General features: G+C 45.8%; 2 protein-coding genes across 2 annotated transcripts; one reads left to right on the forward strand and one right to left on the reverse strand.

The window, feature by feature from the left end:
* The first annotated feature begins 8,593 nt into the window (after window positions 1-8,593).
* Window positions 8,594-8,836, forward strand: LOC128792636 (serine palmitoyltransferase small subunit B-like). The gene has a single exon (XM_053951170.1). It carries the CDS (start codon window positions 8,594-8,596, stop codon window positions 8,834-8,836), a length of 243 nt encoding a protein of 80 aa, XP_053807145.1.
* Window positions 8,837-14,190: 5,354 nt separating this feature from the next.
* Window positions 14,191-21,907, reverse strand: NMD3 (NMD3 ribosome export adaptor). Its single transcript, XM_053952264.1, has 15 exons — window positions 21,647-21,907; window positions 21,396-21,530; window positions 20,763-20,859; window positions 20,248-20,328; window positions 19,890-20,018; window positions 19,299-19,389; window positions 19,080-19,158; window positions 18,743-18,839; window positions 18,420-18,537; window positions 17,743-17,888; window positions 17,100-17,212; window positions 16,396-16,468; window positions 15,824-15,930; window positions 15,513-15,583; window positions 14,191-15,072 (listed from the first exon to the last, which is right to left on the reverse strand). The coding sequence occupies exons 1-15, from the start codon at window positions 21,688-21,690 to the stop codon at window positions 14,939-14,941; spliced, it is 1,515 nt and encodes a 504-aa protein (XP_053808239.1). The 5' UTR covers window positions 21,691-21,907; the 3' UTR covers window positions 14,191-14,938.
* Window positions 21,908-22,789: the final 882 nt, after the last annotated feature.

A 22,789-nucleotide genomic window follows, 5' to 3' on the forward strand; every position in this document is an offset into this window, starting at 1 on the left:
TCAAAAATCTCATTCTCAGTTAATTCATTTTGTCACCCAGAAATAAAAGAGAAGGTGGATCCACTTTTCTGAGAGGTTTTGCCACCAAGTATGGCCAGAGCTGACTGAAAGAAGCTGAAGGTTCCAAATCTGTGGGGCCTGGAGAACAAGAAGTATAAAATAGTTTAGAAAAATATATATTTTTGTGTATTTCAGCCTCCCCCATGGGCTGATTCCTCAGTGGAAGAGAAACTTCTGGCAGCGTCCCCATTATTATTTATCACCTACGCCCCTTTTTCCTTCTACAGCTCTGTGGAATTTTCTTCTTCCTCAGAATTATAAAGACCAGGGATCGAAACAGAATTTTAGAAGTGTGGAGATACAAGAAAATTTAGTTTAAATAAGCTTAAGAATAGTTTCACTTTGATGACATTGATAAATACTCTCTTGATGCAAGCTTGAGATAAACACAGGCAGATTGATGTGGCCACTCTGGGGCCTAAACAAAAAATCCCTGAGCTCAGCCTCTCCTCCTGAATATTTTCCTTAAAAGCCCAAATTTTAATTCCCTGCCTTTCCTCCTAAAACCAGCTCCCTGGGCCTCACCCTGCACTGATTTATCTTCCAGAGGCATCTTCTGCACAGCCCAGGGGGATCCTCAGCTCTTGCCTGTGGTTGTTGGCACAGCTGGGAGAGGGAAGCGAGCACACCCCATTATTATATTTATGTTCTTATTAACCCCAAAATGTCCTTTTGATGATTCCCTGCTGGAATGTTCCTTTGCACATTCCAGGCCCTGTGCACCATTCCCTGTGGTCCCAGCATGAGCTGGAGGAAGGTTTCGTGCTGCAGGGATTTAAAATTCCTTGCTGCTCTCTAAAGAGCCCTTCCAGTCTCTGCTGCAGCTGGGCTGAGTTTTGTGGCAGCTTTGGGGTTCCCTCAGTGCTGGGGATGGAATCAGGCAGCTGAATCCTCCCGGAGAAGGGATGAACATTTCTGGGGATGGAATCAGGCAGCTGAATCCTCCCGGAGAAGGGATGAACATTTCTGGGGATGGAATCAGGCAGCTGAATCCTCCTGGAGAAGGGATGAACATTTCTAGGGATGGAATCAGGCAGCTGAATCCTCCTGGAGAAGGGATGAACATTTCTGGGGATGGAATCAGGCAGCTGAATTCCTGGAGAAGGGATGAACATTTCTAGGGATGGAATCAGGCAGCTGAATCCTCCTGGAGAAGGGATGAACATTTCTGGGGATGGAATCAGGCAGCTGAATCCTCCTGGAGAAGGGATGAACATTTCTGGGATGGAATCAGGCAGCTGAATTTCTGGAGAAGGGATGAACATTTCTGGGGATGGAATCAGGCAGCTGAATCCTCCTGTAGAAGGGATGAACTTCTCTGGAGTGTGTTTATTCCCACTGTTCACAACTTCCAAGCTGAATTAGGAGAGGAGAGGGCACAAGAAGCAATGGCAGTGAGAGGGAATGTGAGATCCCTGAGCAGTGGAAAATCCCTGATTCCCATCCTGGGCCACTTTGCTGGGTTGTCACTTTTAGCAGGGTGTTCTGAAGGAATTTTCCATGGATTAATGACAGGCAGAACAGTCTTTGAGTATTCCAATTCATTCTTTGAATGAATAATCTGGTGGAGAATCACAAAATAGAATCCCAGACTGGTTTGGGTTGAAGGGACCTTAAAGCTCATCCAGTTCCATCCCCTGCCATGGGCAGGGACATCTTCCATTATCCCAGGTTGAACACTTCCAAATGTACTTTGTTTTCTTTGAAAGTCCTGTTTATATAATCTCCCATAATGTTTGCTTTCTACAAGAAAATACATCAAGATTAAGGAAATTCTACAAGACCTGTGCTTGTTATGACTACAAAACTTTCCTCTACAGGTATAAAACTGTTATAAGATGCTGTTATTTCTTTACTATAAGCAAATAAAAATTTCTTTCTTACTGCTTCAGTCAGTTCTTGTACAATGTGTGCTGAAGATCTGCAAGACAATGAGGGTGGTATCACCCCTGCTTTAGAGTAAAAATACAGAATGATCCTGGAAATTAGAGAACAGCATGGTCAGAACTTGGTCTCAAGCATTCCCAGTTTAATCAGCTCCTAGTCTCAGCTCTGCCAGTCCCTCATGGCTTTGTATCTGTGCCATTCTAGATTTCAACCTGGTTCAGGCAGCTTTTCCTTCCCAGGGAATTTGTTTTTCCCCTGAAAGCACAGCCTGGGCAGCACGGGGGAAGAACTGAGGGGGGTAAATATTGGTGCCAGCTCAGAGAAAGCAGAGCCCAGCAGAGCAGGTGTTGCCTTTTCTCCAACTTGGAAACGAAACTTGAGATGATTTTAGTAAGGAGGTAATAGAAAAGGGGATCTTTATTTGAAGGCCTTCGGGGCAGTTCTGGGTTTCACAGCTGCCCTAATTCCCCGGACAGCTTTTATGGGACACTCATTTGTGACAGTGTCAGTGTCACCCTCGAGCTGCAATAGGCTGTGCCCCATCCTCTGGGCCAATTCCTTGCATATTCCATGCACCTCCCTGTGCTTTTGCAGATCCCAGCTCCATGCTCTCACCTGGTTTAATGACCAGCCTTGATGCAGAGTGAGGAAGCTCCTGGACTGGTCTGGCGGGTGCGGGGAGCTGTGGGAAATGGGGTGACTCTGGCAGGCAGCAATGTCCTAATTAAACTCCGGGATTTGCATCCCAAACAGCAGCAAGTCAGTCCCGGCAGTGCAGCCCAGATAAATTCCTGATCGAGTCCCAGAAATTCCTTATCCAGTTTCTGTGGTGTGTCCTTGTCTCAGGCTGCAATGCAGGATGTAACCAGAGGTGTGTATTCTACACCAGCTGCTGAAAGCAGGTGGGGCAGTGTTCTTGATCTCTTCCATGGCCCATCCCTCGGAGCTCCGGCGGGACATCCTCTGTTCATGGGCCAGCTGTTAGAACCACGTGGGGCAGTTCTCTGCTGTTCATGGGGCACTTTTCTTTATCTCTCCCACAGCCAATCCTCCCTCCAGGAGATCTCTCCTGTTCATGGGCCATTAATTATTAATTATCTTCTGTTCATGGCCAGTGAGTGTCCCTGCATGGCTGAGAAAATTCCATCATCCCATGGGGAGATGCTGCACCCAGGGGAGGAGCCAAGCATTCCTACCTGGATACAATCTGACTTTGGGAACGCCACAGCAGCCTTTGCCCACTGCATTCCCAGAGGAGCAGCTTTCTGCCCCACTGCATTCCCACAGGAGCAGCTTTCTGCCCCACTGCATTCCCAGATGGAGCCCAGGCCCATCTCCAGCAGCCCTGGAGCTCCAGAGGAAAACTCCAGCCTTGTCCAGGATCCCTGCTTCTGATGCCCTGTGCAGGCTGCCCTAGAGCAGAGGCTGGGCATAGTCACAGAATAAAGCAGGGATTGATTCCAAGGATCTCCTCCATGGATCCACCTTGGGCAGCACCAGAGCCCAGCCAGGGCTGCAGCCAAGAGGAACCAAAATGGTCCCAAAATGCACGAGCGCTCCCGGGGGCTCTCACTGGGATCAGCTCTGCTCCATTTGCACCTTGCAGTTCATTGTCCCATTCCAGCTTTAGCCCAGGCACTCCCATCCTGCTTGTTTTTCTCTCTCCAGCCCACGCTGTTTGTGCTCCTGGGCCTGAGCTTTGGATCATTTGTCCTTGGTGCCCAGCTGGAGCAGGAATTGTTTTGTCTCCCTGCTCTGTGCAGAGAGCTCACCATCCCATAATGTGAATCCCAGACCCACAGACTAAAGCAGCACAGAATGTGAGAAATAGAAAAGCTAAAGCCTGAGGCATCACTTCAGCAGAACCACATCTGCCACTCCAGGAGGACTGCAGCCACCATTTAATCAGACTGCTAAAAACACTTGGTACTGAAAAAGGGACGTTGGTGATTTCCTTTGCAATTTGAATATTTCTGCTTTGTTTTGTTAATTTTCCCTTCCTAGGAACAATTGCTGTGCCCTGGTGTCACTTTTATCATTGAGTTTAAATTTTTTGGGAGGGAAAGCACAGGGAGCAGCAATAAAAAGAGATTTTGAAATCCAATTGTGTGGGGAACACGATCAAGAGATCTAAAACAAGGGTCAAAGTGCTACTGGGAGAGTCTCATTCCTGCTCTTCAGGGTAAGATCCTAGCAAAAAAAAATTGCTTTTTTTAATGTATTTCCAGTCATCCATCCAAGGTAGAACATGGTTTTGTCTGGGATTTTTTCGTCGCTGTTGCTTTGTAGAATTTTGAAATGTTTTTTAGGTTATTTTTTCTCTGTGTGTGCAACAGATTCTCTTAGAGCACGAAAGATAAAATTGCTTTAAACTCAGCAAATCCTGTATTCAGAGTGAAGCTGTCCACACCTCATTATGCAGTGTGAAAGTTATTAATGATTCCTTATCTCCCCGTGGGATATCAGCTGGAAAAAGCAGCGGGAGCAGCTCAGGAAGCAGCAGCAGAGGATGCCTGGGGGTTTTCCACTCCTCCATCCAAGCCCTGCTGGGGAATGGATCCTGCTCATTCTTTTCCATCCTGCTCATTCCAATTCCATTTGGAATTTGGGAATTCCAAATGAATTAGACACGAGACCTCTGCTTTAGATGGTGTGATTTGTTTTTCTTATCTTCCTACATAGGCAAGAAAGGTGAATTCAGCTCACATCTTCACTGCATGGCTCAGAAGGTGCCAAGACCCCGAGTTACAAAACCTTTCAGGGGTTTATTGACCAATAAAACACTGCCAGCAAGGATGTTTATGCTTTTGACCCAAGCCTTAAGTATTTCATCTTATGGACTCACGCTCCAGTGTGAGCTTTCTTAGCCAATCGTGTTATGACACACAAACCTGCAGCACTGTACTCTAAACCTCAAAACTTTCCTCTACCTAGCTTAACGTGTCTCTGCTTTAAACCATAAATCCACATTCTCGCTTCTAGCACCTAAATTTGGAAGCCTTTTCCAAGGTCTTAAATCAAATCCTGGGTTTAATTCCAAGCTTTGGCTTACAGGCCCGAAGTTGTGAGAGTTCCCTGCATTTCGGATTCCAACATCATCCCACCTGCAGCTCCTTCCCAATGGGTCAGGTAAAACTGTGGGAACACTGCTGGAGCTAAACAAACCCACACGAGTCTCACTTGTGTTGTTTCAACTCAGGGAATTTGTTATTAAAAGTGGAGAATTACTGAAATTCTGGAAATCTCTGTGTGGTTTCGTACTTGGGAGCGATGGAAGAATCCCCTGAGTTTTCCTGGCTTTTCTGAGGATGGTTTTGGGGAGGATTCAGGGAGCCTGAGGTGCCAGCCCTGCCTTCAGCTGCCCTGGGTTTGGTGCTGGAGGATTCAGAAGAGGCTGCTCCACCTGCCAGGGAAGCTGAGGAACCTGGAACAGGGATGTTGTCCCACTGTGGGAATCAAACTCTGATTTTCACCTGAAACCACCTTGTCCCACTGTTGCAGTAATAAAGCAAACAGGACTCAGTTTCTTCATGCAGAAAAGCCAATTCTTTATTCACATAACTCATTTTGATACAGTTTTTACAGACCTCGTGTTCAGCTCCAGTTGGCTACGGTTTTCTTGCCACTCAATTCATTGGTTAGTAACTGGCATTTTACCTTCCCATCTGATCTCTCTGTTCTTGGATTGTTTACATATTTTCTTCACTGATTCTCATGGGACAGATCCATTGTTTATGCAAGTGCAAACTTATTTTTCTTACTAGAATAGATTGCTGTGTTAACTGCCTTATGATTGTGTTAGCTGCCTTCATTCTTACGATTTTTCCTTATGGGAACTTAGGAGCTACTGCTAGCTTAGCTAGAGTGGCAGGGCCTAAACCATATTTTATTTATTTCTTTTCTAATATCTCTGCCTGTCTGCAGCATCCCACCCCAGCCCTCCAGACTCCACAGAAATCCATGGCTGAGAAAGTCTGGTTGGAAGCAGGAACTCCTGAGGGACAAGGGTTGGACATGGAGAATTTGGTTGAAAGGTTGAAAATGGAGCACTTTGACTGCTGCTGCCTGGGGCAGTCCTTCCCCATTGCTGGATTTTCTAGGGGAAAGGGCCAGTTCTTAAAGAGAAAACTGGATTTTGTTGGAAAACACGAGGGGAAAAAGCAGAAGGTTGAGGGAGTAGGGCGGGGTTTGCTGGCAGGTGAGCTCAGGTTGTGTTTGGGGAGGGAGGGAGGAAAGGTGAGGCTCAGACATGGCTTGTGGCACATCATCCCCATGCGAAGCTGATTCATATTTGGAAATGATCTGGCTGCAGGCAGATAGTTTAGAACACCACCTATTATGCAGATTCCTGCCTCGTTTACTTGCCCAATTAGATCATTAAAACGCCTCCAGCATTTGCGGCCTGCTCGTATTTTGCAGCTTTTCTGAGGAAAACTCACTCTCTTTTCCTTACACAAACCTCGTCCCCAAATTCCCTCCACCCTGGAGTTTCTGGATGAGGTTTGGGAGATGCAGAGATCGGGAGCTGTTGGAAAATGATTCTAATCAGAGGTTGCAAAAGAAGGTGGTGGCTTCACTGCAGACCTTCCTGTGCCACATTTTTGTGGCTGCTTAACCCCATAATTCTGTGTAGACATTAAATTGCCCCTTATAGGAGCTCAAAGCCCCACAGGGGCAGAGGTGTTTTGGGAGGTTTGAAATCAGGGAAGGCATTAACTGTGAATATTTTTTGCCTGGTGTGCTCCTCCCTGCGGAGTCCTTGAGCTTGGGCTCGGCTCCAAGAACCAGGTGCCGTGTCCTGCAGACAGAGCAGAAATTATTGCATAAATCAGAGTCCTGTGGCCAGAGGAGATTTCAGCAGGAGGAGGAGGGCGGGGAGCGGAGGACACGCTCTGTAATTGAGGCTCAAAGCTCCTGGGCTCTGCCTCTCCATCCACACGGGAGCTGCTCCCTGCCCAGCTCCGCAGCATCCCCTGCCCGGCCGCGCTGGCGCACGTGGACAGGTGAGTTCTGCTTTTTACAACCCCAATTTTTCCTCAAAGTCATGCATTTGGTGGGAAGAGGCTCGGGTGTCACCTGATTTAGCAAAAACTTGTGGAAGGGCAGAAATGGGATGGTTAATGGGGATATTGCCACAAGTAATTGTTAGTATCTCAAACTGCAGAGGCGTTTGTTTCGCTCACCTGGCAGGAAGAAAAGAGGCAGGGGAGATATGGAAGCAAAATGTCACTAAAATTTCTGGGAAGTGGATTTTTTAGGATAAAAACCCACTCTATTTGTAGCTATGGAGTTAATTGTATGCCATTTCTGAGGGATAAATTTCTTTCCACAGAATTTGACACCACCAGGAGTTCTTTACTTCCCAATTAAAAAGTGTGAAATCAGAGTTTTTGGTTTGTTTCCTCTTAGTCACCAAAGGACAGAAAGTGTCAATAACTGAAATAGTCCCATTTCCCCTTCTCCTCTCCAGTTCTGTGTCCTGCTGATGCCATAATGCAACACTCAGTAACTACTAGCACTGATTTATTTTTTCTTTAAAAGAAATCTGTGATTATTATTATTATTATTATTATTATTATTATTTCGTTCTGGCAATGAAATTCAATGAAATTCAAAGATCAATTCAATCCCTGCTGCAGAAAAAGCTGGATAACCTGGATGGAGTTTCCTTTTCTTGGAATTCTGTTTGTGTGGAGTTCTCCATGCTCTCAGTTTGCACCTGGAACTTCCAGCATTGACTGGAGCACGAGACATAAAATCCAGTCTGCAGTGGTAGGAATCAGCCTTGTAGCAAATTCTGTGTAGAAATCCACAGGTGGGGAGGAGGGGGAGGAAGGAGAGAGGGTTTAAAGGGAGTTTTAATTAAGCTGCTCCAACAGAGCCTTGAGTAACCCAGTGCAAGGTGAAATTCTGGCAGAGCTTGGCCTGGGGAAAGGAATTGCCACAGCTCGGGGATGAAATGAGCTCTCAGGGAGCCTCCTTGGTGAGGCTGCTGCAAAGTGAGGTTGCCGCAACGTGAGGTTGCCATTTCCATGATCCCCCACCCTTCAGGTGCAAGGTGAGGTTCCCATTTCCATCATCCCCCATCCTTCAGGTGCAAGGTGAGGTTCCCCTTTCCATGATCTCCCCACCCTTCAGGTGAATCCCATTTCCACGATCCCCCATCCTTTTAGGTGCGATGTGAGGTTCTGATTTCCATCACCCCCCCCCATCCTTCAGGTGCAAGGTGAGGAAGGTGAAGTTCTCATTTCCATCATCCCCACTCTTCACGTGCAATGTGAGATTCCCATTTCCATGATCCCCCCATCCTTCATGTGCAAGGTGAGATTCCCATTTCCATGATCCCCCCATCCTTCATGTGCAAGGTGAGATTCCCATTTCCATGATCCCCCCACTCTTCATGTGCAAGGTGAGATTCCCATTTCCATTATCCCCCCACACTTCATGTGCAACATGAGATTCCCATTTCCATGATCCCCCATCCTTCAGGTGTAAGGTGAGACTCCCATTTCCATGATCCCCCCACTCTTCATGTGCAAGGTGAGATTCCCATTTCCATGATCCCCCCCTCCTTCATGTGCAAGGTGAGATTCCCATTTCCATGATCCCCCCACTCTTCATCCCACAGGGAGCTCTGGGATCGGGGATGGATGTGAAGAGCACCCCCAGCTACCTGTACTGGCTCTTCTGCCAGTTTGAGCTGATCACCTGCAGTTACCTGATGGAGCCCTGGGAGAAGGTGCTCTTCTACTCCTTCAACCTGGCCATGCTGGGGCTGCTGCTCTACACCACCTATGTCTGCCTGGCTTTCCACGCCAGCTCGGCCTTCCAGCTCCTCTGCAGCTTCCTGGGAAACCCACGGGAAAATGCACTTTCTGTGGTGAAGTAAAACCTCAACCCGGCTTCGGCATCCAAGAGTTTCCTTATCCCATTTTTATCCAGGAGCAGCAAACTCTGCTTTATTCTCTCTTTGTGTTTTGCTCTGACAGCAAATTATTTTTCCTCCAATCAATCCCTGTTTTTACTGTTTGCTTCTTCAAGAGCTTTCAATTTTAATGACCCACTGGAATTACAGAGCTGGGATTGGGACAGGAACAACCCCCCTGAAGATTTTGTTATTCCAGGGGGAAGGAACAACCCCCCTGAAGATTTTGTTATTCCAGGGGGAAGGAACAACCCCCCTGAAGATTTTGTTATTCCAGGGGGAAGGAACAACCCCCCTGAAGATTTTGTTATTCCTGGGAAAGCTGCTTGGATATGGAAAGTTTTCATCTGGAGAAATGAGCATGACTTTGTTCTTGTCTGCCAGAAGAGATGTGCACACAAAAATCCTGGAGGAGTGGGAGCTGCTTCCCTGAGCTTGCTGTGTTTTTATGGAATGATTTCAGGATTTTTTCAGTCTCCTTGATTGTTTTATACAATGGATGACTTGGCTGGCTCGTTACCATGATGCAAACAATGCCACAGATTCATGAGAGGATGTGCTGCTGTGAAAATTTCTGATGAAATCCTCAGATTCTTGGGCTTTATAAAAACAGACAATTTTGGGTTTACTTTAGAAGATGAGTAAATCAAGTTGCATCATATAGAGAATGTAACACTACAGATTCACTTGTGGTAGGGTGTCAGTTGAAAATAAACCCCTTAAAAATATAAAAATACGTCTCCTTTTTTCCTAACCCTTTATTCCCTCCTTTTCACCTTTCACACTCTCCCTGTTTAGTGCCTCAGCCACAAACTCCTGAGCTGTAAAAAATGTGCTGGATTTGCCTGGGACTGTTTTTGTTCCAAATTCCATGACTTTTTAGCCTTCAAAGCAGCAGATTCCTGTGCTGCCAGCTCCCTGCAGTGGGCAGGAGCTGCACTGGGATGAGCTTGGCAGTGAGAATCGGGATTTGGAATCCTCAGGAGATGAAGGGAGCAGAGCAGGACACACAGGGTGACACAAACCCACATTTTTCCACCCACACTGAGGTGGGTTTTGGGACTTTTTCCAAGCTCCTGGAATGTCCTCTCCTTCCAGAGGGTGGATTCTTGCTGAAGGTGGCAACCCAGGGACTTAGGGAATGAGGCTTGGCCACAGGAGGCAACACAACAAAGTGAAGACAATAATTATGTCATTTGCCAGCTGCTTTCCCAGTTTATAATCATGGGGAAATAAGGTAAGAGATGAAAATAATTTCTCTGGGAAAATGAGGACAGCTGAACTCAAACTTCCAAGTCTTTAAACAATGCCCAAGTATCTCTAAGTTTGTTAAAAAAAAAAAATCTATTCAATACTTTTGAATTTGGATCCAAGGGGATGTTTTATTCAGTAATATAATGGTTGAAGTAGTAATTAGTGTGGATTTGCTTTCATGCTTAGTCTGTATATTGTATTTACTGATATTTATCAATATAATTTGTATTTACTGATGTTGAGGAATAAGAGGGAGCACAGAATATTTTAATTATTAGACTATTTATGGAGACAGTGATTTTTTCCCAGCCTGTCAGTCTCTAATACAGAGAAATACAGGCAGTACTTTGCATTACAGGTGCCAAATCTGTTTTTCTCATGACCGTGTAAATAAATATTGCTCAAGATGTGCCAGGGAGCGAGCCCAGGGCAGGAGCAGGTCACCCTCAGTTCCAGCAGGACTCCACAAGTTCATCCCCAGCATTTCTGGGCACTCAGGGATCCCACAGCAGGCTGGAGGAGCAGGAACTCTGCCCTGGTTGTGTCACTGCTGCCCTTTCCCACGTGGTGTTTGGGGCTGCCTCCAGTGCCTCGTTCACAATAACTGGGGTAGGATTGGGATGGGATTGGGATGGGATTGGGGTGGGGCTCTGCTCCCATCCCCAGATCCCAGCTGGGCTGGAGGAACGGGACAGAGCCAGGAAAGCACCAAAATCCAGCAGAGGAAACAAGGGGCCAAGTGGCAGCTGGAGCTCCCCAGAGTTCCTGATTCATTTTCCTCATCACCCCCTTTTCCCTGCCCATCCCAAGACTCCAGGATTGAAAAGATTTCATCCCATTTCAGTTCCCAGCACTGCCTGGGCAGGTTCCTGCTGGAAGCACTGGCAGCCCGGGGGGGACTGGATTTGTCAGGTCAGGCTCAGCTGGGAACAGGATCAGGATCAGGCACAGCTGGAGCTGGGCCAGGGAGGTTTAGGGTGGAGAGCAGGGAAAGGTTCTTCCCCCAGAGGGTGCTGGGCACTGCCCAGGCTCCCCAGGGAACAGCCCAAGGCTGCTGGAGCTCCAGGAGGGTTTGGACACCACTCCAGGGATGCACAGAGGGATTGCTGGGGTGGAACAGGCTCTTTCCATATTTCCCCAGATTTTAACAACCAGCTCCACAGAGTGGCCACAACATTTAGTTTTTCCCACCTGATGCTCAACATTCCAAACCTAAATGAATGAATTGATGCATGGTTGGAGCAGGAAGTGTTCCAAGAGGAATAGGAAGTGGAATATTCCCTGCACACCCTTCCCTGAGCACGCCAAGGTCAGCTGTGTCTGTCTGAGGCAAGTTTCTGTCCTGGCAGAAAGGAATGTCAGGATAACATTCAGCACCACTCACATCCCTGCCATGTGGAAGGGAAATATTCAAATTGCACAACTCAACCCACGCTGGTTCAGCATGAGTGGAAACTAAAGAACAAAATAAGAACCAGCTGCTAAAATCAAATTGCTCGTGCTGCTCGCCAGGAAACCTTTGATGTTTCCAGCCAGAACATCCTGGTGGATTCCCAGCATCCTCCTTAGGAGTGATTTTACTGTAGGACTTTCACACCTTATCTCCCATTAAACTTTAATTTTATTGATCCTAAGAGTTTGCACTTCCTAAAGGCACTAAAGATGGTTGTGTTCATGTCGAATTTTAGCCTCCCTGCTGCTGATCAATTCAGTTTTTGGAAGCTTTCTGAGATAATTTCTTCCTCCTTGTTACTCCTTGCACTCCAACAGCTGCACTTCGCTTTCTTTCCAGCCACGTGTAATTGCAGTTCTTATCTTTGCTCTTCATTACCTGACCTGAAAATCCTGCTTGTAGAGTGAACCTGTCAGCACTTCCTGGCCTCTGCATCCCACAGGACATTTCCATCTTGCAGGGATTTGCTCAGAGCAGGGGGGGAGTTTCCAGCAGATCTGTTCGCTTTTTCAGAGCTGACCTGAAATTCCTCTGTCCTGCTCGGCTGAAAGTTTCTGCTTCACTTCCCTGCTCAGCTGAAACTGCTTCATGCAACAGTTGGGTTCCAGTCTCCCTGAGACAGGAAACTCCTCCCTCCTCCACTGCTGACATTTCCAGTATAATATGAAATAGGATTTATTTAGATATTTTCCAGGGATCAAGGTGTGAAACACCATCCTCGGAGCACAGGTGCAAACACCACCACAGCTTCAGGAGTTTCCTTCCATCTCACAAATCTGACTAGAAATGAGTTTAAAATTGGCTTTCAAGGCTTTTCAGTCCTTGTTGGGGATTTGTGTCATCCAAAATGCTTTCATTTTAGGAAGCTGAATATTTAAATTGCACAAAATCTCTTCAGTTTCTTGCTTTTCCATCAGGCTTTGGTTTTGTTGTGGAACTGAAACCCTGACAAGTTTTAAACTTCATTTCTTCTTTCTGACTTGGCTTAACCAGGTATTTAGGAGGAAATAGATTCTGACACAACAAGATTCTTTGTTCCATGATTATGTCCTGGAATGAGCTCCAGGAATCATTCCCGAATGCCTCTGGATTTCCAATTCCCCCACTCCTTTTACCTGCTCGGGGAGGTGCAGCTGAAACAAATGGCCCCGAGTTGAGATCAACCTGCAGAAGGAGCAGTTTGCTGACATGAAATCCTCCAACACCAACTTCAAAGCAGTTTTTGTCTTACTTTTCTTTAGCTCAGTGTTATTTTGAATTTAGATACCAAGAACTGCATGGGCACCAAGAGTTCTTCCTGAGTTTTCAGCCACCTTTCCCTCGGAGCGGGGAGCAGCTCCTGGGGCTGTGCAGGAACAGTGACCCCCGGTGGAGTCTCACGTTCAGCACAGGCACATCCCGATTTTTCCATGGATACTCCTGCAGGAGAAGGGGGAAGAGATGGGATTGGATCCATCTCTGTCAGTCCCAGGGTGGAAATGGAGCCAGACTCTTCCCACTGGCATTGCAGAGAAATGATTCCAAATCCCAAAACCCCAGCAGAAGGAATCTCTACCCTTGTCTAACTTTTTATAGAAAACTTCCTGACACAATATTCCTCTGGAATTCCCTATTTTAAGCTACTTCCAAGAGTAAGAGACTGAAATAACATTGATTTTGTTGAAGTCCCCACCAGATCAGTGTCTCAATTCCTCAGCTTGCAAGCTCCCAAAATTGGCCCAGGAACTGGTTAAACAACAGGTTAAAAGTGTTTTCCCATCAATATTTCACCTCAGCCATTTCCATTTGGGAAAATTTGAGACCCCTGGAGTTACAGCAGGCCATCCACAAACAGATTTTTAAAGCAGTTAAAGGTGAAATCATCCCCTTAACACACAAGACTTTTATCTAGGAAAAATAAATCAAAAATGAGTGTTTGCACACCCCAATCCCCATTTTCTGTTCATTTTCCCCCTCAGTTATCCAGCTTTTGTGCTGTAAGCTCTGACTTATACATTTTTTCCCCACCATTTTCTCTGAGCAAAACGTAATTCCAAAGTTCTGCACAGCTTCTCCCACAACTTCCAACTCAAAATTCATCAACATCTGGGTGGAAATGCATCGTTGAGCAGGTCTGACTTAAAATCCTGAAGGATTTCTGTTATATAAAAGGAGCTTTTTGTGGCTTAACTCAGAGATTTTCAGGAAGAGCTGCAGGGCAGGTGGCAGCTTTTATCCATGACAATGAATACCTTTGTTAACTCCAGTAAAATATTGGCAAATATTTAATTTGTTGGACACTCCCTAAACCCCTCTGAGCTCCCAGAGGGGCACTGAAACTTGAGAACCTACAAAGAGACCCAGCTTTGGTTCTGGGGAGCTGCTCCAGCCAAACAAATCCCACAAACCCAGGCAAGCCTTGGATTCGAGGCTTCAGCAGCACAAAGCAGACAAAACTCCTGCTGAAAGATCCAGGAAAGCTTTTCCAGGCTGGCAGCAGAGCAAGGAAAGGGGGAAAGGAAGAGGGAGATCTCCAGGGATAAGGGGATGAGACAGCACAAAAAATATCCAACATTCCTGGGAGACTCCAGCAAGGGAAACAGGGAGGAGGAAAAGGATTGATGAAAACAGCACAGTTTAAATCCAGATTTTATTATTCCCCCATCACCTGCCACCAACAGGGAGTTTATTATTCTGTCCTCTGGACTTGCAGAGGGCAACTGGATTTGAAAATGGAATCAAAGTATCTCAAGAGGTTTTTAATCCTTTATAGCTGATTTATTAATTAATTGCTGTGCATGTTGCTGTTAATCCACTGATCCAGACATGGGATATAGTTCAATATTCATCACACTCCACAGGATTTTCCAATCTTTCTCATCAAGGGCTTTGCAGGGAAGTTTTCTTTGTGTAAGGGAACAGAAATTAGAGTCTTGAGCTTCCCCAAAATATGGATATATGGAATAATCTACCACTATCATAAAAGGCTTCAAACCATTGTGCCAAAAAATGGGCAAAACCTTCCCCATGTGGGAAATTAAAGCTGTAACAGTAGGTAGGCACTCTACCTAAAATCCAGGAAACTGGAGTAAAATCTTTCCCTCTGGACATCCTTCCTTATTTTCTCCACTGCAGAAATTGCATGGAGAGATCCCTCAGGGATGGGAGGAACTTGTGGAATTGATATTGCAATGCTTCCACCAGAAATTGAACTTTAATCGCTGATTCTCTGGAGTATCATCCATAAAATATGAATTCCAGGCCACTGTTTTGGGGTGCAGCGGGAGTTTTGTCACTTTTCCTGGCCTTGTGATGCCTAATTGTGGTCTGGGGAGTTTTTCTTCCCCAAGGGAATATTTCTTGGATGTAAGGTGCTGTCTTTACTCTGTCAGCATTTCTGCTCCCTCCCCTCCAGTGGCGTCCTGGGAAATGTGGAGATCTTCCAGCATTTCAGCCAGGCTGATCCGTGGAGCTCCATCATCATCTGTGTCACTCTCCACTGGAATATCTGCATCTAGAAACACACAGAAACCCCCCCAAAAAAACAGCTAAGCAAAGAAAACAAACCCCAAACCACCAGAGCAACCCCAAGGGAAAATGGGGGGGAAAAAAAAAAATCAAACCAACAACACTAAAACAACCAACAAACCACAAAACCAAAAGCCCAAAAATACCTCCTAAAAACTCAACAGTCCCCTCACGGAACAAAAATGAATTCTGTATCAAATCCTTCACCCAGCAGAGATTTTGGGTGTAGGAGGAAAGCTCTCTTTCACTTAAAGGCAAGGAAACAAAACCCATCAGGTGAAGCACATCTGTGAAACTTCACAGCATTTCTCCAGGCATGAATAGTTTGGAGAATGCAAATAGAGAATTTCAGTAAAATGGTTTTGCCTCAAACACGATTTAAACATAATTTAATTACACCCCCTGGAGGAGTTAGAAAGACCTTACTTCTGTAAATGTTGACATTTTTCCTTATGGTCTCATCCTCTTCCAGATCTTCCAGGAAGTCCTGGTATTGTCTGTAAAAGATGTGGGATGTATTTACTCCCTGTCCCTTTGGATTGATGGAAATTCACACAACAAAGTAAAATCACAGAAACAAAACCCCATCAGACCTGAGAGCTGAGACCAACTCGCCGCTGTTCTACCCTCACCTATTAACCCCAACTCATTTATCTCTAATTTTCTCCTTTTCTCCTCTCAGCTGGAGGTTATTTAGAAGCTGCTTTGCCACTGGACAAGGAGAGCAGATACTGAACCTTTCATCATCTGTGTCCGGGGCTTCCCTGTCCCTCTCCAGCTCCTTCAGCTTCCAGTTCCTGCGGCGCTGCCGCTTGGAGCGGTCGTAGCTCTTCTTGATCAGCACCTGCAGGGAAAAGCAGCTCCTTTCTGCACCTCCCAAAATCCCAAATCAGCACCCAAATCCACATTTGGGCATCTAAAACCAGCTGGACTGGCACTCAGCAGTGTTACATTGAATTTACACGGAGTTTGTTGGTTCAAATGTTTCCAAACACTTGGGAAATGGTCCTGAAGGGACAGGCACACTCTGGAGTTATTATTCAGCACCCAGTGATTGGTAATTGGAATAAAACCAACAATTAATGTATTATCTAACCATGGCAATTGGAAAAAAAAAAAAACCCAACAATAAATGTATAATTTAACCATCACTAAAATATTTAAGGAAATAATCCTTCAAAATCAGATGATGCTCAAATTTCACTGTTAATATCCTCTCTTCCTTCAGGCACTGCTCATTATAAAATCACACTCCCTCCTAGACTTGGCTAATGGAGAGAACTTTGGACAGAGAAAGGGATTTTCTTACCACGTCAGGAATGTGCTGGGGGTTCATCTTGTTGGCAAATTCATCGTTTAAGTTGCAGTTGGCCAAGTCGAAGCTAAAACAGAAACAGGGTTTTTATTCTGCTTTATAAAAACCCTGACCCCAATGTATCACGTTTGTGCTAAAGGGCAGCACAGTGCAAGGTGCAGCTCCTAAGGAGCAGAAATATTTCCAGAGGAAGGGAAACAAATAAAAATCCACATTAATGTGCAGCTCTCCTGAGTGTGAGCAGCTGCTGTTCCCAAATCCTGCTCTGTTGGCACTTCCCAACCTCTGGAATCAAACTGCAACATCCACTGAGGTTCTGCTGGGCTCACAACATTCATGTTTAAACCTTTTTAAGCATCACCTAATTTGCCTAATCTTACAAAGAATTTACATTTGTTATCACTGTATATGATATTCATTAGCAAAACAAATAATTAATTGGTGTTTTAAAAATCCTTCCCATTAATTTGTGGCTAAATTGTGATTCCAAGCTGCACTCTGAAGGCAATCAGCTCTCTTATTTCTAAGAATTTTTACATGAAAACTTCTAGAAAAGAGATTTCCTGGATTAGGACCAGGATGATTCCCTCCCTTTTGCTGCTTTCATTTTGAAACCAGAACAGTTCAACACTTTCTTGATAGCACATGAATTCAGTCATTAAATACTCATTTAATAAAAGTTTCAGAAAAGAACAGACCCCAAGACCAGGTCCCCAGGATTCAGGATGTGCCCCAGGTGAGTGCAGCAGAAATATTGGTGATCCGTGTCCAGCTCCGAGGTTTTCCTGACCCAGGCTTCAGCCAGAGTGTGCTTTGGGAAAGGAAAATAAAACATTCCTTAACCAAACCCAGCTTAACCCCAACATCTGCACTGATTTAAACTCCACTTGTCATTAAACCTGTGTTTCTGCATCACATACCCAATGTATCCCTTGCTACTCCTCATTTCTCATTACATAAAAGTAAGGAAATGGACACAGCAACTCCCTGGAATTCCCAAAGGCTGCTTCTATAAATAGACCCCTATTTTAGCTTTTAACTGAGAAGATCCATTAATTCTGATTAAAAAGAAATGTTTTAACAAAACCAATTCAGTCATTAAAGCTGCAAAGTTAATATTTCAATACCCAGTAACAAGCAGAGTTTAATCTCTGCAAGAAGAATTCCTGCAAGTGGAATTCACATCCTGCCCGTGCCATTTCCAAACCAAATGGCCCCAAGAAAATCTTTTGCCAGTGGCAAGATCCAGAACAGCCCAGTCTGACTGTTCCAGGCAGACCCAGATCATGAATTCAGCTGAGCAGAAGGCCCAAAACATGAATTAAAGAGAGACATTCTCACCTTGAGTGATCGAGCCCCTGCCCCAGCACCTTTTTTCTTCTCATGGACCCTGTTGATGTCCATGATGATGAACTCCTCCAGCTGCTTGGGGTGGAACAGGCTGTTGAAGGGGTGGCGCCAGTAGGTGCTGCCATCAATATCAGCAACTGCAAAATGAGCAGGGAGAGAATTTCTTGTGGAAAAAGAACCATAAACCAAAATAAAGGTAATGACAGACACAATGTTTTTTCATCACTGTAACACAGTCATTTAGGATGTGACCCACGTTGCTGCAGGAGCAGCTGATCTGTGGCAGACTTTACTCAAAGGAATTATTCCCTGGATCCATCCTTCTAGAGGGATTCTGCTGCCCAAGCTCAGCAGCACACACCAAGCAAAGCACAGAATTTCTGGTACTGAAGTGGCTGAACATTTAATCCAGATGCAATGTAATTGTAGGGGAATAAAGCTGACACAGGTAAATGCTCAGAACATCCAGGAGCTCAAACTGAGCTGGCACATTCTGCCCAGGATCCTATGGCAATCAAGCTCAGAGAACTCTCAGCTCACTACAAAATTTCTGCTGTAGAGATAAATTTAACAACACCAAGGTCCAAAATTCCAAGATTTTGTGGAAGCAAACCCACAATAACCGTGCCAGCAGAACAATGAGGTGCTGAGGAAAACCCCAGACTCACTCTGCAGGGTTCTGGGGTCGATGAGGTGAATGGCACTGGTCACTCTGATGCACACACAGATCTGGCTCATGTTCCCCAGGCTCTGGGCCAGCTTGGGTGACAGACACACAACGTTGTCCTGCAAACCAACACAATCAATTGGCATTCCTATTTCCTCCATTTTTAACCAAACCTCCTGAAATAAATTCTTTAACTTTGCGGTTTTATTTTTCTAGCCCCAGTAGCCTCTGCATTTCCTGTGTGGATCCCTCCCTACCCCCCAGACAATCTCCGAATCCCAACTCTTCCCACAACACCCTAAAGGTGAAGCAGAGGGAAGCTACCTTGCATATGGGAACAATTTCCACAGAGAAAGTGCTTTTGTAGTTGTAGACATTACTGTGGATGTCGTGGGAGATCAAACGTTGGGATGACTTGGATCTGTAAAACACGAAAACACAGTTTTTAGGAAACAAGAGACATCACCTGGAAATGTTAAGGAAACAGAGGTTAATTTTACCATGGCTAAGTGGAAGATATGGGACTTCTGTAGAAGGGATTTTGTCTGTTTTAATTAAAATACAGACTCCTCACACTTGCACTTACAAAATCCTTTTAAAAGGATTTAAGACAGCTCCTCAAAGTTCTGAGTGCTCAAGGCAATGAACAGGAGAGCTGTACCTGGATGGAACTGTAGACTGAAGGAAGTCCACCATCTTCTGGGCATGTTGCTTGGAAGAGTAATAAAAATCCAGGCCATCTGAAAAGCAAGGAAACAAATCTATTTCTGTTCTATTCTGTCAAATATAATTCATAAGCTTTTCTCTACACAGCTCCCAGCACACACACATGAAAACATCCACCATAAATCCAGGTCATTCTGCCTCCAGAGCCACTCACCGTGGATTTCTTTGATCCTTAGTGTGTTTTGATGGAGCCTGTGCTTCAAAATCAGCTGCTCCAAATAGTAAAAAGTCTTCTTGTGCACAGTCTAAAGCCAAACAAAGACAAAAGCACCAAGGTTATTTAAGAAGCATCAAGTACAAAGTAGGATCTCTGAAGAATAAACATTTATATGAAGAGAACACCTAGAAAAGAACATCCAAGTAAACAAAGAGATTTCAGAGTGCTCTACTTATACCAAATTATTTAAAGCTTCCATTTCTCCTTTTTGTGTGACTGGTTGCTAGAGAGATCTATTTCCTTTAAAGAAGAATTAAATATTTGTCCCACTGTTTCCAAACTGCCTTAAAATACAGGAGGGTATTTAGTTATTCACATAAGATCCTCCTGCCAGCAACATTTTAAAGAATGTTAATACTGGAGAGCAGAAAGTTTTTCTAAACTCAGAAAAAATTCAACAACCTTGAACACAAAACATATCCCTGTGGCTAAGTGTGAGTACATTTTTGTGTGAGAAATCCAGAAAATCACCCAGTTCTTTGCCTGATTGTTCTGCCACGATCAAATAAAAATTCAGTTTGCCTCTACCTTCTGCCTGACTTGCACCACAGCTTTCCAGAAATCCTTGGCTTCAATCCTGTGACAGTCTTCACACATCTGAGACTGAACAATGTACTCCACCACAAACACCTGCTGCAGAACTGCCCCATTTATCACCTGCAAAACAAAAGTGTCCAAGGTTTAAGCTCTGTTTGGGTCACAAATAACTGCAGTATTTTCCCATCTTTACTGGAACAGACATTCATCTTCATTCTGATGAATGGCACTTTAGTGACAAAATTTAGGCAAGATGAAATCTAATAATAATAAAAAATAATTTTAGAATCCCGTTGTTTGCCATAAAAGCTTTTTAAAAGCCACAGGCAGAAGGTTATGCTCCAGTTACCTCTTTCTGAACAGTCAATTTGAGCTTGATTCTCTTGGAATGTGGTTCTGTCCAAATGAATCCTGCATCAATCAGCCGGACCTGCCCGTGGGGAAGGACAAGAGCTCAGTAAAACCAAGCCTAACTCCACAAACAGAAACTTATGGTTCAGTAAACAACTAAAGAAATGAATAACCTGAATTAAAGATATCCAATTAATAGTGCTTAGCTAGAACATGGAGGCTGACTGACATAAAATCAAGATGCTCAATCTCAGGTCCTTCCCTCTAAACATATTCTGAACCTAGGGGATGCTTTATTCAACTGAAACATGTGAATTTCAGTTAATCTAGGTAGAGACCTCTGCAACCCTTTTTCATATCATCATAAACCAGTGAGAACAAATATTGCATAAATAATTTCTGGAATGTGCAAAAAAACTCTGAAATTGAGGTACATTAAAACCACGTCAGCTTCCCTCAGTTCATTCTGCTCAGCTCCCATCTCTGCAGTAACAATTGTGATCAGTTTCTCACCTTGCTCAGGGAAGCTTTGATTTTCTTCAGACACAAAGCCAGGAGCTCTCTCGATTCCAGGGCACACTGGATCCAGGTTCCTGGAGGCTGGAGATACCTGGGATGCAGGAAGCATTTTACAGCACATTAAAGCTGCTTGAGCACCCTAAAATCACTCCAAGGACGAGCAGCTATTGCCAAAGCTTTCAGCTTAGTAACACCAATGCAGCTACAACTTCTATAATCATATAAAATCACGGCAAAGTGGCTAAGGTGACTGAGTTCACCCCCCCTGCAATGCCAAAGCCACCAATAAACCACATCCCCGAATGCCACATCCACAGGGCTTTTAAATCCCTCCAGGGATGGGGATTTCACTAGAGCCCTGGGCAGCTGTGCCAGGCTGGACAATCCTTTCCATGAAGAATTTTTCCCAATATCCAAACTAACCTTTCGCTGGCTGCCCCCTCCTGTCAGGGGCTGTGCAGAGCCAGGAGGTTCCCCCTGAGCCCCCTTTTCTCCAGGTTGAGCCCCCCCCAGCTCCTCCTCACCAAACCTGTGCGCCTTTGCCTCCCTAAACCCTGAGACCGATGCATTCTAAGTGCACTCCAAGGGCATTTTGCTGCCGTCCCCAGCGATTTCGCGGCTCCTCACCTCTCGCACTGCTTGCAGAAGTGCACCGTGCCCTGCTTGGGGATGCCCTCGGTGATGTCCACCTGGGCCCGCAGGCAGCCCACGCACATGTTGGCCGGGTTGGGCGGGATGGGGACGCCGCACTGGCAGCACAGGCTGGGACACAGGGACAGAGAGAAGCACAGTTAGTCACGGCCACAGCCACAGTCACAGTCACAGTCACAGCCACAGCCACAGCCACCGGGAACCCCGCGCCCCCCGCCACCGCTCACATGTGTCCCTGCGCCGGGGCCGCGGGGGCCGGCAGGTACTCCATGGCTGCGGAACACGCGGCGCTTTCCGGCCGCCAGAGGAAGAGGAGGAGACGGCGGGGCGAGCTCAGCCCGGCCCGCGGGAGGGTGGAGCGAGGGGGACACGGAGAGGCCGGCGGGAGCCGTGAGGGAGCGCGGAAAGGGCCGGCAGGGAGCCATGGAGGGGCGGGCGGGAGCCGTGAGGGAGCCGTGAGGGAGCCGTGAGGGAGCCGTGAGGGAGCCGTGAGGGAGCCGTGAGGGAGCCGTGAGGGAGCCGTGAGGGAGCCGTGAGGGAGCCGTGAGGGAGCCGAACGCGGAAAGGGCAGTCAGGGGCCGTGGAGAGGCGGGGGGGAAACGGTGAGGGGATCATGGCAGAACTGTGAGGGAACGCGGAAAGGGCTTTTATGGGGCCGTGGAGAGGCGGGCGGGAGCTGTGAGGGAGCCGTGACGGGGCCGTGATGGAGCCGGCGTGGAGAAGCGGGTGGGAACCGTGAGGGAGCCATGGAGGAGCCCTGAGTGAGCCCGGAAAGGGCGTGAGGGAGCCATGGAGCGGGCGGGAACCCTAAGGGACATTACAATTAATTAAAAATTAAATGATATTTTTATTTACAAGGAGGAGCCGGTACAGTCCGTTCGCTTTGTATTCTATTGGTGATGTGCCATGAGCACCCTATGGAAAGGGGGAACCGCCGTGGCAGGGGGTCAGAATTAAATGACCTTTAAGGTCGTTTCCAACCCAAAGCATTTTATCATTTGATGATTCTGTGACACCAAGGTCTGTTTGTGGATCAGCATTTGTTTCCTGCAGGTTGTGCTGGAGAAAAATAAAGCTAAATTGCATCAACATGTTGTGTGGGATTTATTTTAATGTGGTAACATCCTGATGGAAACAAAGAGTTCTTTCACTTGAGGACTGAAAATCACAGCCTGTTGAGCTGTCTGCCGTGTTTTTAATTCTTTGGCACATTTTTCTTTGGTGTGCTGCTTGTGTTCACACAGTTACTCACTTCTGCTCCTTTGAAATTAAGTTTCTTTGCAGACCTCTCTGGAGACTTACTATGGACCATATTTTTAAAAACAATGAAAGAAAAAACACAATAAATAAAAGAAGTGTTTCCCTGCTCT

This window comes from Vidua chalybeata, chromosome 10 (assembly GCF_026979565.1).
Source record: "Vidua chalybeata isolate OUT-0048 chromosome 10, bVidCha1 merged haplotype, whole genome shotgun sequence".
Taxonomy (NCBI): Eukaryota; Metazoa; Chordata; class Aves; order Passeriformes; family Viduidae; genus Vidua; species Vidua chalybeata.

What these genes read in the sequence shown, in the direction of transcription:
- LOC128792636 (XM_053951170.1), top strand. Translation starts at nt 8,594, where the DNA reads ATGGATGTGAAGAGCACCCCCAGCTACCTGTACTGGCTCTTCTGCCAG.
- NMD3 (XM_053952264.1), bottom strand. Translation starts at nt 21,690, where the DNA reads ATGGAGTACCTGCCGGCCCCCGCGGCCCCGGCGCAGGGACACAT. An exon ending in TCAAAGCTTCCCTGAGCAAG is followed by an intron (nt 20,329 to 20,762) that starts GTGAGAAACTGA and finishes CCCCACGGGCAG; the next exon opens with GTCCGGCTGATTGATGCAGG. An exon ending in TGGTGCAAGTCAGGCAGAAG is followed by an intron (nt 19,390 to 19,889) that starts GTAGAGGCAAAC and finishes GTTTGGCTTTAG; the next exon opens with ACTGTGCACAAGAAGACTTT.